Here is a 17,780-nt window from a genome sequence, read left to right as displayed (position 1 = left end):
AGGGAAGAACTGGCTCGCTGTAAAATAAGATTCTTTATGTAGGCTCATGCGGTTCATAATGTTTTTTTGCCGGATGAGTCCTGGGCAGTTTCTGGAATTACTGATGTGTTCTCCGCTGCAGTGAACACATTTCAGTATTTTGTTACAATCTCCATCATGGAACGGCTCTACACAGTTTCGACATAATCTTTTGTTGTTACAAGGGGAATTTGCTACGTGCCCATAGAAGAAGCATCGGTAGCATTGCCTTACCATTATTTGGTAAGGTTCTACCCTCATCAATACGTGATTAAGTTTTATTTCTTTTGGTAGTACGTCAGAGTCAAAGGTTATTTTCATGTAGTGTGTGTCTACTAGTAAGCTTTTTTTAGTTCCATTTTCGTTTACTCAGATTTTTTTCTTAAGTCTATACGCATTTAGAATTAGGTTTTCACTAATTGCTTCATTATTGACTTCGGACTCTGTTACCTCCAGATCTATGAAAACTACTCCTACAGATTGTACCCGCAAAGTGGGTATAAATGCTTTGTAACTCACCAAATCTTGTCTGCTTATTAGTTATTAGCGGATACATAGTCTGAGCGTGTTATAGTTACGTTATTTCCAGATCTCTTAATAAATTCAATACCATTGCATTTTTTAAGTATTTTTCCAATTTGGAAGGGGCTTATTTTCTGTTTATCTATGCTTTGAACAACTACTTCCCACTCAGGCGCGGCTCCAGAATGACTTCTCGGGGGGGCAAACCGTGCAGGTTGCCTACTTACAGGGGCAATAAAACCCAAAAAAATCGTGAAATGAGAAACAGGGAATGGGGAAGTGTTTACACGAAGAAAAATGAGGGCACATTAATGGTACAGTGCAATAAGAGTATTTTATTCATGAACAATTCTAAAAACATAACATATCGAATTTCCAATTTCTACTACTACACTGTCAAGCTTAATTAATCCAAAGCAAATTCTAGCCGATGCTTACCATCTCTCGTCTTAGCAAATCTATCTATTACTTTTTCAATATCTACATTAACATCTCTGTGCGTAAGCATGAGGGCCAATCCAGTTAAGCGGTCTTGGCGCATTGTGCTTCTTAGCCACGTCTTAAGACGCCTCAATCCTGAAAATGACCTTTCTGGGGTTGCGTTGCTCACAGGGAGGGTAGTCAAAATAACTAAGAGGTGGTTAATTAACTGGTATGCCTCCTTATCGCAAGATTGAAGAACATCTGCAGATGACTTTGACTTTGGTAAGTTGTTTGGATCCCCTCTCGACCACTTACTGTACCATAATTCCAATTCGGCGCTGAGCTGCAGTTTTGCCATTTCAGGACTACTGCAAGGCAACAATGAAAAAAATGAGTCTACAAACTGTGTGGCTTTTTGTTTTAGGTCCAAGTCAGCCGCAGAACTTAGCATATTCTCTGGTAGAAGCCAAGGTAAATTGAATACTTGTATTACTTCGGGTGGAAATCGGTCTTTAAGGTCCATCACAATGAAGTCAAGGAGAGGATTGAAGACGGCTAGACGGAAGTACTCTTGCGGTGAGTCCGTTGAATAGTTATCTCGGAATCCTTGACGGATACATCTTCTTGGAATTCGAATGACGACATCAAGAATTTTGGTCATGTCTTCGATTTTCTTCCAGATGCCTTTGAAGTGCTCAACATTATTCTCACGGCGCGAAGACAAAACCGACACAAGGTTAGATATTTCTGACGTCGCTACGTCCAAAGTGAGTGAGGACTTCTGTAACAGTTTACTGACAGGCAAGGTGGTCGCGAGAACATCACTAAGACAGAAAACAGCTGTAATATACTTCTACTATTATTATTATACACTTTAAATAAATGGTTAAACTTAATTTGTATTCTGATTATAGTTAGAAATAACAAATAACTCAGTATGATATAAATGTGAAATTTAATGATGATAAATTAATTGACATACAAGTTTGAATTTTGAAACAAGATGGAGGATACAATAATGGTAAATTTTTAAATACAATTCTTAATTTTTAGGGCAGGGTGGTCGTGCTGGCTTAATGAAATAGAAATATTGGGTATTTTTTTTTATAAAAGATATTGTAATTTTGAAAAATAATTTTGTTAAAATTTTAATTATATTAATTTTGAATTATTAGCCAAATCGAATGTTCCTGGGTTTTATGTTCTTCCAATAAATCACTAATAAACTTAAAAGGAATTTTCTCACCCAATGTCTGTCTTCTGCTTCTTTGTACTTCAGTGATAATAAGAATTTAATAAAGTAACCTTTCAAATACTGCTGAATAAATGTAACCAGTTTCTTTATAATAATAATCTTGCTTCACTTCTTCCAGATCCCTCTCTCCTCTTCACCTTTCAAATATCTGCTCTCTTCACTCTTCAACAATCATCCCTGCACACTGTATCACTGACTTTAGTTCACTTTATAACTTTTGAATTTTATGTGTAATAAGGTGAATTTTGATTAATTTTGATTTCGTATTTATTATTGTTTGTAGTTAAATTTGAGACAATTTATAAATAATTATTCCTTAATTATTATTACTAATAAATTTCTAAATTAAATTAGGCCTAAGTATTGAAATGAATGTGAGATGGGCGTATGAAATGAGTCATTACAATATCCCCTCAGAAATCATGTGAAATAAATGAACATGGTTTCGATACAATGACGAATGAATAGCAAATGATACATATGGATGTGTGATACTTAAAGAGAAGGATGAACCACATTAAATGAGTGAATTAATTGATGATCTTACATACTATTTAATAAATTGAATTGACAAACAAACAATAGGGAAAAAGAGAACAAAATTAAAATTAGGGTTAGGTAGTATTTAAGCTAAGCCAACGAACAAAGTTACAAGTTTCTTAGTATACAATAAACAAACAATAGAGAAACATTAGATCAATGGCAAATATTTACTCGATGTCAAAAGGACATAGTTTTATTTTTTTTGAAATACACTAATGAATTGTGTACCGTTATAGCGGTATACTTTCCACTAACAAATTATTATCCCCTCCTGATAGGAAAATGTTTATATAGTATTGATTAAAAGTGTCTATGTCACTGGGTGTATAGTTGCACTGTTTATTTGGGGAAATAGTATTAATTTCACACAGGTCCCAACGCATCAACTTCAGTATATTCTGTAGCGTTGTTGACCGAGTTTTTATATGGCTTCAAAGAGGATATATGATAAGGTCCATATACATGCTCTTGGGATAAATCAGAAATTTGGTAGGTCGATTTCCCGAGGATTTCTTGAATTATGAATGGTCCTTCGTACACTTCAAATAATTTTGATGTTTCACCAGCTATAGCTTTAGAAAGGTGATGGGACTTTACCAATACTTGGTCATTAATTTGGAGAGAAACTGGTTTTCTCTTTTCATTTATCTTATCAGATCTCTTCTTTCTACTTTCTTCAAGTTTACGCCTTGCAATCAGTAGTTTGTGTTCGATTGGTACTTCTTCAGCTAGAGGGTTTGATACATATTTTTCCCAAAATCTGATATTTCTTGTTCCAAACTGTAGTTCGTTTGGTGTGAATCCAGTTGATTCATGGTAAATTTCATTAAGACATTCATTTATAACAGGTACATATTTCACCCATCTCTTATGATTCTGTGAACAATATGTTCTGAGACAGCGCTTTATTTCTCTAATTGGCCGTTCTGCCAAATTAAAACTGGGGTGATACACTGGACTGTATATTAATTGTATGCCGTGGGATTCAAATTTCCTGATCCATTCGTTACTTTTAAATTGGGTTCCGTTATCTGATTGAATTCGTTTAGGAAAACCGTAATTAGGAAAGTGATGGTGAAATAATTTATGTAATATACTTCTGGTTGTTGCTCTTTGCAGTGGATAAAGTTTAACGAATTTGGTAAATATGTCAATAACAATTAACATGTATTTTGTATTTCCTACACTAGTCGGTAAGGGACCTATGATGTCAACTGCTAACTGGTCATTCTTCTCTCTGCATTTAACTCCTTTGGCTTGACTGTTGAGTGGATGGTTGTTGATTTTGCAGCGCTGACATTTATCACATGATGATAACAGTTGCCTGATTGTTCGATGCATATTCTTGAAAATAAAATTTTCACGCAGTAACAGGAAACATTTTTTTGCACCGCAGTGTAGATAATAGAGATGGCATTCTAGTATTAGTGGTTTAATTACTGATTCTGGGATGACTATAAGCCATTTGCCCTTAAATTTTTGTAGTAAAGTGTTGTCATATAAACGATAATTAGTATATAATTGTTGAAATTCATTTGTTTCCATAGGTGACTGTAAGATTTCTATAAGTGGTTGTAGTTTAGGGTCTTGATGTTGAAGCTGAGGTAAGTTTCGGAGTTGATCTTGTAGATGTTGGTCGGGAATTCTCTCGATGTAATGAATAGATAACTCAGTGAGGTTGTTTGCATCGCTTGACATGTGTTGTGGGGATATACGACTGAGAGTGTCAGCAGTAATGTTGTCCGTCCCTTTGCAATGGATTATTTTAAAGTCGTACTCTTGTATAGCCAATATCCATCTTGCTAATCTATTGTTTAGCAAACGGCAGGTTTTCAAAAAAGTTAAGGCGTGGTTATCTGTAATTACTGTTAACTTAACGCCCATAACAATGTATCGACACTTCTGTAGGCAGTGGATTATAGCCAATAATTCCTTTTCGGTTGTGGTGAAACGCTGTTCTGCTGGTTGTAATGTGCGTGATATGAACATAATTGCGGCTTTTTCGTTATTTTCTTTTATTTGATATAGATGTCCGCCAATTGCAAATTCGGACGCATCGGTCTGTAAGTAGAATTCTTTGGATGGATCGGGGTGTGTTAGAGTGTTAGTTTTTATGAACAGCTGTTTAATTTTGTTGAATGTTGTATCATCATCTCTAGTCCAATGAAATTTAACCTTCTTTGACGTTAGCCGTAATAGTGGCTGGACTGTTTCAGAGAATTTATGAATAAATTTATTGGAATAATTTATACATCCGAGGAATGCTTTTAATTGTGTACGACTTCTGGGAGTTGGGAAGTTTAGAATTGGATTAATCTTACTGTTATCCATACGAAGACCTTCATTTGTTAGAGTAAAACCTAGGAATGGTACAGAATCTTTACAGAATTGAGATTTTCCAAAGTTTATTGTCATGTTGGCTTCAGCTAGCTTTTTGAATATGTATTCTAGGTGTTGTAGATGTGTATTGAAATCGGGGGAAATGATACATATGTCATCAACGTAAATTGCTGTGAAAGCTTCTATCTCATCATCAAACACGTTATCAAGAGCTCTTACTAGTGCAGCTTGGGAAGTAGAAATTCCAAATGGTGTGACTTTGTACTGGTAGGTCTTGCCTCTAAATTGGAATGCGGTGTATTGACGCGAAGTTTTTAGTAAGTGGGATTTGCCAATATGAAGCCGTTAAGTCTACACTGCTTATAAATTTTGCGTTTCTACATTTACTCAGAATTTCGCTAACACTGCGGTTACCTTCGAAATCTGGTTTAATTATTGCGTTTACTTTGCGGGCATCTAAACACAATCGAATTTCTCCAGACTTTTTAATTACTGGGATGATAGCATTTACGTAGGTACTTTTGCTTCTCTCGATTATGTTAAGGTTCTCCATGCGTTGAATCTCAACTTGTACAGCGTCTTGGTATGCTTGAGGTACTGGATAGGTTAATGATTTAAAATTTTTAGGATTTTCTATATTTAATTCGTGTTCATATTTAGTGCAACATCCGGGTTTGTCTGAGAAAACGTCCCTATATCGGTATAGTAGATTGATCAAACATTGTTTTTGTTCTTCATTTATGTAGTTATTAGGGATTAGAGTTTTCATTATATCTTCCACCGACATATTATCTTTGGATGATATATTGTGTTGTGTATCAATGTAATCATTATTCTCATTATTAATCTTGTTATCTTCCCATTGTTTCATAGTGCCATACTCATTAAATGTTGACATTGAGTCATTAAAATCTTCCATAAGCATAACGCCTTGTTGAGTGGTGATTTCACATAAGTGCCCTTCATTTATTGCCATTACAAACTTCATTACAACATTTGTATTGTTTATTTTCATATTTATCGTATTATTATTAAAGTTTAGCTCTGCTTTCCATAATACTAGCATATCCATTCCTAAAATCACTGGTTTGACAAGATGCGGTACTATAAGGAATTGTATGTGAGTAGTCTCGTCAGCTACCGTGATAGGTACATATATGACTGTTGATTCGTTTTGAAATGTTTCCAATAGCAGTTTTAATGGTAGTATTGGCTAGAGGCAGTTCTTCAAATGGCTTTAATGATTGTTGGTTATCCATAAACCAAGACTCTGACAAACAAGTAGAGGTAAAGGTGGTAATATGAGCCCCTACTTTCTTTTTTGTAAATAATAATTTTATTTTTTTATTTTTACCAAATTATTTGTGTTGGACTTCAACTAGAACATTTGGTGAATATATTTATAAATAATGCAGTCAATTAATTAAACATAAAGTGAAATAAAAAATAAAAAATCAAAACAAGACGTATTGTTAAAAAAAATTTCTGTGCTGGTATTATGAGCCCCTAAAGTAAATACATGGAAAAGAGTGTTAAAAATGACAGTCATACAAAAATATCCTATATGAAAATTGTATTTTATTAATTACAAAACTTTAACAGTGTAAAAAAGGTGTAAACAAACAGAAAATATTTTATGGTCTGCAAAAGTCACAAACATACACATCTTTTTCAGCCCCAGCACAATCATTGTGTGCCCACATTTCACACATCATGCACTGGATCCACAGTTCTCCTCGATGATCGGCTGAGTAAAGTCCTTCACAAAACATACAGGGCGTATGCTCATCTCCGGGATTATCAACTCCCACAGGCATTTCCAAAACTGACTCTCCGGAATTGACGGAGCAGTCCGATTCATCTGAGTCCTAGTCTCCGAAAATTTTCCGTTTTACAGACTTGACAGTGTTTTTTGTCTTTGTTGCAGACTGGATTTTTTCCTTTTTCCTTTTCTCTGATTCTTCTTTTTTAGCGTCAGTCAATTTCTTTTTTTCCGCTGCTTCTAGCAGAGCATTTTTGTAGGGTGATGATGTGACCAGAGCAGCTTTTGACGGTTTCGGTCCTTTGTTTGAAACTTTTTTTCTTAGGTTTGGGTACAGGCCATATATCCTTTGGTGACACAGCAGTTGTCGAATGTTGTTGTTTTCCACATTCACCGGATGGACCTGCAAGGTCTAGGTCTTCAGTGGACGGTCGAAATAAGGTGGATGTGATGGGTTGTAGGTGGGCTTCGGTCTCGGGCGGGTTATCCTCACTTAGACTTTGGATAATCTCTTCAGGATCATCGACGTCCTCCTCTGAGTGTTCAAAGTTGTGTACCATTTGAGGCTGTGTCGGCTTTCTCTTTCTTGCTTGCAGTAGGGTTTCCATGTCGAATGTCTCTTCAGATGATGGTGCAAAGTCTGCAGCAGTGAAGACATTCCTGTTGCATGGATACAATCCGGTTGTTTTAAACCCATTCACAGCTATCGACCCTGTCTGGCAAGCTAGGTACGCTTGTCCTAGAAGCTCTGCAATGTCATAGGGTCCCACTCGTTTTTCGCCATGTCGAATATACCGGCGTATTTGTTCACTGTAGTGGTGTTTTAGTGGCCCCAGGAATGACTTGTCTAACGGTTGTAGCTTATGTGACGTGTGTGGGGGCAAACTAATGATTGATATGAAGTTATCCCTCGCAAGATTCACAATATCTATGTTTTTTGTGTGAGAGTTGTGACCATCTAGGATCAGAAGTACAGGATCTTCTTTTGTTGGCTTAGTCTTCTCAATAAAATGGCGTAGCCAGTCTGTAAACAGGTTTGATTGTATCCACCCTGAAGGGTGGCACCTACCAATCGCCCCTGGTGGAGCACCTTTCATAAGCAGATCTGTCATGTTTTTTTCTTGGGAAAATTAACATGTGCGGAATGAAAGTGCCCCCTGCGCTCATGCAACAGATGACAGTCACAAGAGAGCCTCTTTCAGCTGAGCTAAGAGCTCCCACTTGTCTCTTCCCCCGTAAACCAATCACTCTGGGAATTTTACTCTGAACCACAGATATCCCTGTCTCGTCGACATTGAAAACTCTGTCGGCTGGGTATTTGTGTTTCCTATACTCAGCTTCTAAGATGTCGAAGAAATTGTTTACTGCCTCTTCATTGAATCCATTTGCCCTTGAAAATGAAGTTGCTGAAGGTTTCAATACAGATAATACATCCTTGTGCCGCCTCATAAAATGGTCGAACCAAGCCCTACCAGCTAACCCCTCTGTTTTGAACGGATTTTTTATCCCGTTTCTTACACAAAGTTGGTAAGCTATTCTGCGAACATCTTGTCTGGTGAGACCGTAAAACTTGCTCTCCATCTGAAGCAGGTACTCAACAAGCTCCATTTCCAGCTGGTCTCCCATTATAGTTTTCCTTCCCAGACGAGTGGCAGCTGCTTCTTCTGGTGGCTTGTCACCTCGAGCAAGTCTTTGCAGAGTCGGTCTTGGGACAGAAAATTTCTGAGAAGCCTTTTTCAATCCCATTTCTTTGTTCCTAATCGCATTTATTGCCATGACCATATCATCGGTATTCCAATTTTTTCTTTTAGGTTTAGGTGCCTTGCTTAAACTCTTTCGTGGCATCTGAAACAATAAAAGTAGGAACACAAGTTGTAGTGCATGTAATATGAGCCCCTTAAAGATGGGGCTCATATAACAGGCACAGAAGGGGGCTCATATTACCGACATCGCCATATTGAATTTCCTTCATCCATAATCTATCTTTGTTACTGTCTGAATTATTGATCACCCACAATAAATCAAAGCTTAAAACCTACTCTATTAGATTACTTAGCCTATTAGAGTTACTGCAATCAAATAGTAATCATAATTAATGGCTAAAAAGTACCTTTTTAAAGTTTCTTAGTTGAAGAAAATACGAACACCTGTTGCAACCACCAACTATCATCAATAACTGAACCAGAGTGCTCTAGCGGCCTAAACAGGAACTTAATTTAGTGTTTCCATCGATCCCCACTAGATTGCGTGCGCTGTATGACCAGATATATTGGGGGCTCATAATACCTACAGGGCTCATATTACCACCTTTACCTCTAATAGATGATCCGGAATCAATTAAGGCATTAGTTTCTACATTATTAATTTTGATGTTAATTTCTGGACATCTTATTTGTATAGGATTAGTTATTAGTGGATGTTCTATTTTTTCCTCAAAAAGGAAATCTTTATCACATATTATGTTATTAACTTGAAATTCACTACTACGGTTATAGTTCGAAGAATAATTCTGATTTAAATATCCGAGGTCGTTATTTTCTAGCGCTGTAGTTTCGTATTTTATTTCTGGTGCGATGTTTCCTCGGTTCCGTTCTACAGCGCGCAGCCGTTTCCCGCCGCTGGAACGTCTTCGCTGCGGTCGTTGCCGGTACCAGAAGGTAGATTTCGAGCATTTTCTCCCTGCCGCACGATAGTGCATACTTGTGCCTGTTCTGTGGTGGGGTAATGTCTATCGTTTCCTGGGTAGTAGTGAGTATTCTGTCGATTTTGGTAGTGGTCTTTGTATGGTTGTGTCTTACTCTTGAATTCATTATCATTACGACTGTTGTATGAGTGGTAATAGTTCTTGTTATGTTGGTTTCGATCATTATAATGTTGATTTTGTCCGTGATATTGATTCCTTGGCTGATATGCTCTTTGTTCAATGTTATTATGTGGTGTGACTGGGGATTGGTGAGGTTTCTGGTGTATTGGCTTATAACCAGATGAATTGTGATTTTGGGATGAAATTATTTTGTTCCGTTTTGGGCCGTCTCGGATGTCTTCTCGTTGTAGTAATCGTTCAAACTCTTTAATGGTGTTAATGTTTTGAACGCTCCGGCTGTCCTGAATAATTTGTTCAAACCGTTCCGATAAAATGGTGACGATTTCTTCTTCGGTTATTGGTGGGGTAATCGATTGTAGTGTGATAACACGCTCGGTGAAGTATTCAGCACAAGTCAATGTTCCATTACTCTTGTAATGTTCTGATTCTATTTTTGCACGTATGCCGCGTTGCACATCACGACTCCAATATTTCGTAGTTAATTCGTGTGAAAAATCCTCCCAGTTTTTAATATCGTGTTTTATTAATTGGAACCATCGTGACGCGTGACCTTCGAGACTACTTTCTAATATGTCAATGAGATGTTCAGTGTTAGATGTGTGTGTGAGTTGCACACGACCTATATTTTTTTCGTAATACCTTCTAATTTTTTGTAAAAATTCCATTGGACTGGTAGAACGTCCGTTGAATTTTGGCACTTGTCTGTCTACAGAATCTCCTCCGGTACAAATGACTTGCAATGGTTCACATGGTTTCGTCTCAATTTGAGATTTAGATTTTATATTTTCTAATTCACATTCATATTTATTAATACACTCGGCTAGATTGTTTATTCTATCATGATTGTTTTGGATTTGTGCATGGGCGTCATTTCAGCTTTTTAACTGGGGTGGCAAGATCTACTGGGGGGTATGGAATACCCCCCAGGTGGAGGGGGGGTCCGGGGCCCTCCCCCGGAAAATTGTAAGAAACTGGCTTTAAATTTGTTAGTATTTTAAGCTTTTTCAAGCTATTTTTACAAAAATTTTACTGCTAACAACTTAGCCTAAAACAATAATTTTTAATGAATTGAGTTATTAACTAAACCACAAGGTCCACAAGTGAGGTAATTATTGTTCACACACAACTCAAAAGTGTGCCCAATTTTAATTTATGTGTGCCCAGCCCGTTTGTTTTTTATAAAAGGAAAAATCAAGTAAACATGATCAAACAAATTTCACTTTATTCTATGTAACCAGACTGCATCCACAAGTTAGTTTTAAACAAAATGAAGCCTTCTCTTCTGGCTTGAATTGAAGTCATCAATTACTTTTGAAATGTCTATTTCTACACTCCTTTCAATATCCAAAAGGGCTAACGAAGACAACCTCTCCTGGCCAATAGAGTTTCTAGTATATGTCTTTAACCGCCGTAAGCATGAAAAGGATCTCTCACACGATGCCGAGTTCATTGGAATTGTATAGTACAAACGAAAAAGTTCAAAAAGCATAGGGAACACACTTTTCAAAGATGTTTGTACAAAAACGTCAGCTCTTTCTTGGATACTTTTGCTTCTTTATTCCTCCGTTCTGTTAAAACAGTTTAGTTCAGACAGAAGAATGTCATAGTCTAAACTATAGTATTTACACACATACTGTACACTGGCTGTGTCTATATCACTTCCACCTAGAACTTTGCTTAAGTGGTTAAGTACATCTAGGTTGTTTTCTTGAAGCCTGGCCTCTATCTCCTCGCTTAGGATATCAATAACTGGCCAGAGGATTGAAACTTTGTAGTACTGTTGTACAGATTCAAATGGAGCTTTACTCCCACCCCCGATTTTTGAGGGAATTTTGCCCTTTCTTGGCAACTCGGCAGCTCTAAACCCGCACGTGTCAGCAATTTCTGTGCAGTGATTGAACAACTTGGTGAAAAACTCATCTGTTCTGAAGGATTGCAAAACTTCAAGTGTGCTGTTTTTTACAGATTTCACAACTTCATAGGTCACACTGCTTGACTGAAGGGTCTTTGACAGTATGTCACATTGTGTTAGAACTCTCCTGAGTAATAGAAGGTCAAATACAAAGTTGAAGTCCTCCATATTTTTCAACAAAGCATTGGCTTGTCCACCACTGTCAGGGTCTGTTTCAGAAATCTCTCGTAGTGTCGTAAGAGTGGCATCAAAATTATCTAACAAAGAACGCACTGCTTCGACACGGCAAGCCCATCTGGTATCACTCAAAGACTTCAATGTTGCTGTTCCACCACTAAAGCTTTTTGCACTTTTTTGAATGTTTTCAAAAACAGCATGTCTTTTAGTTGATTTCTCAATGAAGTTGTAAAGACTTTGAAGCACAAAGAAGGTGTTTCTTATTGAATTCACGCTTGTGCAACAGCTTACAATGCACAAGTTCAATATATGTGCATTGCAGTGAATGTACATTGCCATGGGGGCTTCTTGTATAATTCTAGCTGCCACTCCTTTGTAGGGACCCCTCATGTTCGAAGCCCCATCATAGCACTGAGCACGCAGATGTTTAATATTCAAGTCCAGTGAAATCAAAACGTCCTTAAGTACATTTGCCAGTGTATCGCCATCAGTTCTTCTAGCACGGTAAAACCCCACAAACGACTCATGAACTTCTAGTTTATCATTAACATGTCTCAAGACAATAGCTACTTGCTCGTGCTTTGCTATGTCTTGGGTCTCATCAGCTATAATGGCAAAAACATTTGCATCTTTAACTTCTTTGGCAATGTGCAACTTAATTTGTTCCCCAATTATGGACAGAAGCTCATTCTGGAAAGTCGCTGAAGTATATTGAAAATTTTTGCGATGCTCTACAAAGAATTTGTTTACTAAACTATTATCTTTGGAACGAAGCCTCATCAGCTCCAAAAAGTTTCCTCTGTTTTTTGAATCTGTAGATTCGTCATGACCTCTTAGAGCAATAGATTGTCTCCCACAAAATATCAGGGATTCACACAAAGCCTCTAAGTACAATCTGTTTTCTTGTACTTCTTCTGAATACTTTTGATTTACTTTTTCAATAACAGTGCCACTTTTGTCGGCTTCTCTTAAAGAACTGAGTTTAGTGTTACTACTTCGATGCGAGTTACTCTTTTCATGATTCTCAAATACTTTTACAGCTTTCTTCCATTTGGAAAACCCACTGAGTGTAAATACATTTTCTGCATTTTTTTCTTCTGGGCTGTAAAACGAACGGCAGGCAAAACAGAACGCTTTGTCAGTTAGAGGACTGTATTCCAGCCAAGGATACAGTTTATACCACTCTGGCCTAAATTTCCTACCATCCGTTTTAGGGAAATTTAATTCTCGTGGTTGGAATGAGCCTTCCCTAAAAAACGCCTTAGCCAAACCTGGGCCATGAGCAGGATCACGTTTATTAATTACAGTGATTGTCAATTGGTCAGATGAACTAGAGGAACAGCTAGGACTCTGCACTTCATCTGTAGGAGTAGTTGTGGTATCTTCATTTGTAGTTGTGGTTGTTAACTGAGCCGATGACGAATCTAAAACGTCTACTACAGCCGGTTCTGGTTCATGTTCCAAAACAACTCCTTCTGGTAGTTCATCTTCTAACCGTTTCTTTTTGTTTGCTGGGCCTGAGCTAAAGTAGGACAGCAACGAACTCTGCCCTTTTTTGTTCTTCTGAGCCTGAAAAAACCCCATTAAGAATAGCAAAAGAACATTTAAATAATGGCAAAATGCTACTAGAACACAGAGTCCTAAACCTAAAATTAATACAAGTCTAATATAACATGCATAGGCTTTGCACAATTTTTTTGATTTTGGGCGCTATTGTGTGTGACACTATTTCTCATCTCTTTGTTTTGACATCGTACCATTTGATAGGGGATTGAAAGGGCAACAAAAAAGATGCCCTGACATTTGACTTCAAGTTTATGGTTTTCATACAATTTTTTGTTTACAATAAAATGTTTAAACAACTAAAACCATAACCGTAACAATGCAGAACTAACTGGCAGAACTAATAAAGTTAGAAGTTGAGGTTATGTTTTTTGGGGGCCATTTATTGAAATCTAGTCAGTAAAAAGATTTTCTATTTTTCAGCATTAGGCCTAGTTGGATGTAAACAAAGATGGGGAAACTCCAGAAACTGACCAACACCTAAGTTTAACCTACGAAATAAGAAATAACTGAACTAAACTTACCATCTCTTAGTCCATGCAATCATACGACGGTTCACTTGAAATGTAATTCACATCGTACTGCAACTGCACTAATCGAATACATCTACTGAGGAGTAAGGTTAAAGTAGGCAGGCGACACGACAGACGTTGTCTGCTTCTAGCTGTAAAGACAATATACTACAACAGGTGCCCTGTTGCCAAATCTCCCTCGCCAACTGTGTATTACAGAGTTGCCGTTTCCAGACGGCAGACGAGAAGCAGCCTACATTGCTCATTCTCGCTCTTCACGCATTTAATGTTCCTTATTTCATTTCGTAAATTCTACTACACCAATATTTCATTTTAAGTTTATGATTTACAAGTTTTTAAAAGACGTGCTATCTTTCTGTGCTAAACTAAGCAAAATTAATGGAGAATTGATAAAGTTAAAAGGTTCCCTATTGGTAGACTTGTATTTTCCAGTTTTAAGTAAGTTATATGTAAATTATTTAGACATTTACTTCAAAATTCTGGGGTGGCAAAATACCGGGCTCCACAATTCTGGGGTGGCAACTGCCACCCCTTGCCACCCCCAAATTACGCCTATGGATTTGTGGTTGAATTTCATTTATAATGGTTTTGATTTGTATTTTATTTGTTTCCGCGTTTTCATGTCGTACTTGGTCTATAGCATTTTTTATTTCAAAAGCAATTTTATTTTCTAGAGTTTGATTTTTGTTTTGTACCGATTCTAATATCTTGAACTGTTGGTTATTCATCTGTTGGTTTACAAATGCCTTATGTTCTTCAAAACTATGATTTAATTCTCCTCTAATGCTGTCAGTGGATTCTTTAATTTTCAGGTCTATTTTTTCACGGAATTGATCTTGATTGTCCCTTATAGCGTTCAATTCATTTCGGAATTCAGTTTGATTATCCCGCAGTTCATTAATTTGTGTCTCGAGTGTCTCCCTACAAGATTTGATTTCATAGCTAAGTTCGATTTTAGTTTTAGAAATACAATCACTTATTTCGTTTATTTTTGCGTTTAGGTTTTCGTTTAACTCAGATTTAGTGTTAATCAAATTTTCATTAAGTTGTTTTAAACCGTTCATGATAGCATGAAGAGCTGTCGATTGGGATTCGTCAGCGGTTTGTTTATTTGACCTGTCACTGCCAATGGCATCAACTGATTGAGTATAATGAGAATGTTCAACTACGTTTAGTGTGGGAGGCGCAGTAGCTCCATCTTCACGTCTCTGCAGGGAATCAGGGAAATTTGCCGCGTAGGTGTTGGTAGCACTGTTTTCATTCATCCGTGATTGGTTGTCGACCGCTGTGAGATTGTTGACTTGGTTAGCGCGAGGAATTGTGGGAGTTTGTTCTGCTTCTTCTCTCTGTCCGCTTTTGTCTTCGATACCGGGATTAATGGCGTCTTTGTTTACGTTTAGCACTTGGTTATTTTCCATATTATCTGTTAGGAATGGGTACCGTTTAGGGTATCTTAAATTAAAATCACGGGACATTAATTGCGATAAAAGATAGAATAATATTACAGGACTAATGTATTGTTAATTAAATGTTTAATATAGTGAGTTATTAAATAACCTATAGCCTATTGACAGACAATATGAATAAATGACAACTAACTACGTACAGTACTTATGTCTAGGCTATTGTTACGATCTAGAAAATTGTCTCAAATCAAAGATTATAAATATTTCATTAAGCCACTACGTTGGACGCCAATTTTGTAATATCCTACTATTACTACTATTATTATACACTTTAAATAAATGGTTAAACTTAATTTGTATTCTGATTATAGTTAGAAATAACAAATAACTCAGTATGATATAAATGTGAAATTTAATGATGATAAATTAATTGACATACAAGTTTGAATTTTGAAACAAGATGGAGGATACAATAATGGTAAATTTTTAAATACAATTCTTAATTTTTAGGGCAGGGTGGTCGTGCTGGCTTAATGAAATAGAAATATTGGGTATTTTTTTTTATAAAAGATATTGTAATTTTGAAAAATAATTTTGTTAAAATTTTAATTATATTAATTTTGAATTATTAGCCAAATCGAATGTTCCTGGGTTTTATGTTCTTCCAATAAATCACTAATAAACTTAAAAGGAATTTTCTCACCCAATGTCTGTCTTCTGCTTCTTTGTACTTCAGTGATAATAAGAATTTAATAAAGTAACCTTTCAAATACTGCTGAATAAATGTAACCAGTTTCTTTATAATAATAATCTTGCTTCACTTCTTCCAGATCCCTCTCTCCTCTTCACCTTTCAAATATCTGCTCTCTTCACTCTTCAACAATCATCCCTGCACACTGTATCACTGACTTTAGTTCACTTTATAACTTTTGAATTTTATATGTAATAAGGTGAATTTTGATTAATTTTGATTTCGTATTTATTATTGTTTGTAGTTAAATTTGAGACAATTTATAAATAATTATTCCTTAATTATTATTACTAATAAATTTCTAAATTAAATTAGGCCTAAGTATTGAAATGAATGTGAGATGGGCGTATGAAATGAGTCATTACACAGCCACAAGGAAAAAGGGGTCTGTCAACGCTGCGCGGAGCTGGACAGCCATACTAGATGAAGACGTATCGGCCCATTCGCTGATTTCATCCAGACACTCGATAACTTTAGACAAATCCACTGTGTACTGTAGAACACCATCATGGCGCTCAATCCACCTTGTCTCGCAAAGACCTGACAGTTGATGACCCAGCTTAGTTTTCAAAACCGTATTTCTCTTAGGAGAGTCATCAAAAAAAGTCACACAGCTCTTCATCGTTCCGATGGCATTTCTAATGCTGATAACTTGATTTGACTTCGAAAGGGACAAGTTTAATTTGTGACTGAAGCAGGGAGTGCGAAGGGCGTTTCTCGCATACTTCTGTATCTCTTGCACCGCACCCTTCAACTCTGAAACCATTACAGAGCAGTTATCTGTTGCAATTCCAATGCATTTGTCAAGGTTCAGTCGTAGCTTCTGCAGCATGCGTATAACGATAAGCCCTATTGCTTCCCCTGTTAACTTTGTTTCAGTTGCAGGTTCTCTTCGTTCTTCTTCCTGTTCATCATCCTGTTCTGCTTCATTCTGTTTTTTCTCTGTTTCTAAAATGTCGTCAAATGTGTCAATGAATCCTACGAAGCTTTCGTGGACCTGCCCTGCACTTGTAACGTATCTGATGACTAGACTCAATTGAGATTTGTGTGATATGTCCGTTGTTTCATCGAACATTATTGCAAAATACTCTGCGCTACGTACTTTTTGTAAAATACTTTCAAGAATTTCATCACCAATGCAATTAATAAGGCCATTTTGAGTATTCTTCCCCACGTACGTTGCCCGGGCAGATGAAGTCATCAGATGTCGCTTGAGTCTCCCATCACCTGATTGCGTCATTAACCTAAGTACTTCTCTAAAGATTCCCTGATTGCATACAGCACTGTTGACATTTTTTCGAAATACGTAGTTCATCTTTTTCAGGGTACAGTTCACCGTCATCTCTATGACCTCGAAAAGCTAAACCCTGCCGCCCAAGAAACATGCAAGCCCTGATGATTGGTTCCAGCCGCTCTCTATTGCTTTTGATTTCATCGACGCGTTGCTGATTTATTCGGCTTGCAACTTGAAGTTCCGGCTTATGGTAAATTAGCATGAATTCTTTGCTAGCCTCAACAGCTTCTTTGTGGTATTTCAAGCTTTCATGGAAATCTAAGTGACCATCCTTACCCACCAGTTTCTTGAAATTAGTAAGTGGTTCACTCACAAGTTTGCCCAACCTCATAGCCTTATTATGACCTGCTTTACCGCTCACTGAAAACAAGGCGCAGTACTTGCAGTACAGACCTCTATCACGATGAGAAAGAACAAGCCAGGAACGATATTTATCTAAGTGCCCTTGGTTCAAATA

General features: G+C 36.9%; 2 protein-coding genes across 2 annotated transcripts; both read right to left on the bottom strand.

The window, feature by feature from the left end:
• Positions 1–9,455: 9,455 nt before the first annotated feature.
• LOC124370741 (putative leucine-rich repeat-containing protein DDB_G0290503) lies at positions 9,456–15,290 on the bottom strand. Its single transcript, XM_046829042.1, has 2 exons — positions 14,433–15,290; positions 9,456–10,541 (listed from the first exon to the last, which is right to left on the bottom strand). The coding sequence occupies exons 1-2, from the start codon at positions 15,288–15,290 to the stop codon at positions 9,456–9,458; spliced, it is 1,944 nt and encodes a 647-aa protein (XP_046684998.1).
• A 1,100-nt stretch (positions 15,291–16,390) lies between these two features.
• On the bottom strand, positions 16,391–17,371 carry LOC124370740 (52 kDa repressor of the inhibitor of the protein kinase-like). The gene has a single exon (XM_046829041.1). It carries the CDS (start codon positions 17,369–17,371, stop codon positions 16,391–16,393), a length of 981 nt encoding a protein of 326 aa, XP_046684997.1.
• Between the last annotated feature and the right edge of the window lie 409 nt (positions 17,372–17,780).

The sequence above is a fragment of the Homalodisca vitripennis genome, unplaced genomic scaffold (assembly GCF_021130785.1).
Source record: "Homalodisca vitripennis isolate AUS2020 unplaced genomic scaffold, UT_GWSS_2.1 ScUCBcl_313;HRSCAF=2038, whole genome shotgun sequence".
Taxonomy (NCBI): domain Eukaryota; kingdom Metazoa; phylum Arthropoda; class Insecta; order Hemiptera; family Cicadellidae; genus Homalodisca; species Homalodisca vitripennis.
Note: the sequence above shows the minus strand (reverse complement) of the source record. Positions and strands in the feature narration are given on the sequence as shown.

Bases quoted from the DNA above. Each gene is read 5' to 3' on its own strand.
- LOC124370740 (XM_046829041.1), bottom strand. From the start codon at position 17,371: ATGACGGTGAACTGTACCCTGAAAAAGATGAACTACGTATTTCGAAAA.
- LOC124370741 (XM_046829042.1), bottom strand. From the start codon at position 15,290: ATGGAAAATAACCAAGTGCTAAACGTAAACAAAGACGCCATTAATCCC. The intron at 10,542-14,432 runs ATCCATAGGCGT...GCCCATGCACAA, and splicing joins TAAATGAAATTCAACCACAA to ATCCAAAACAATCATGATAG.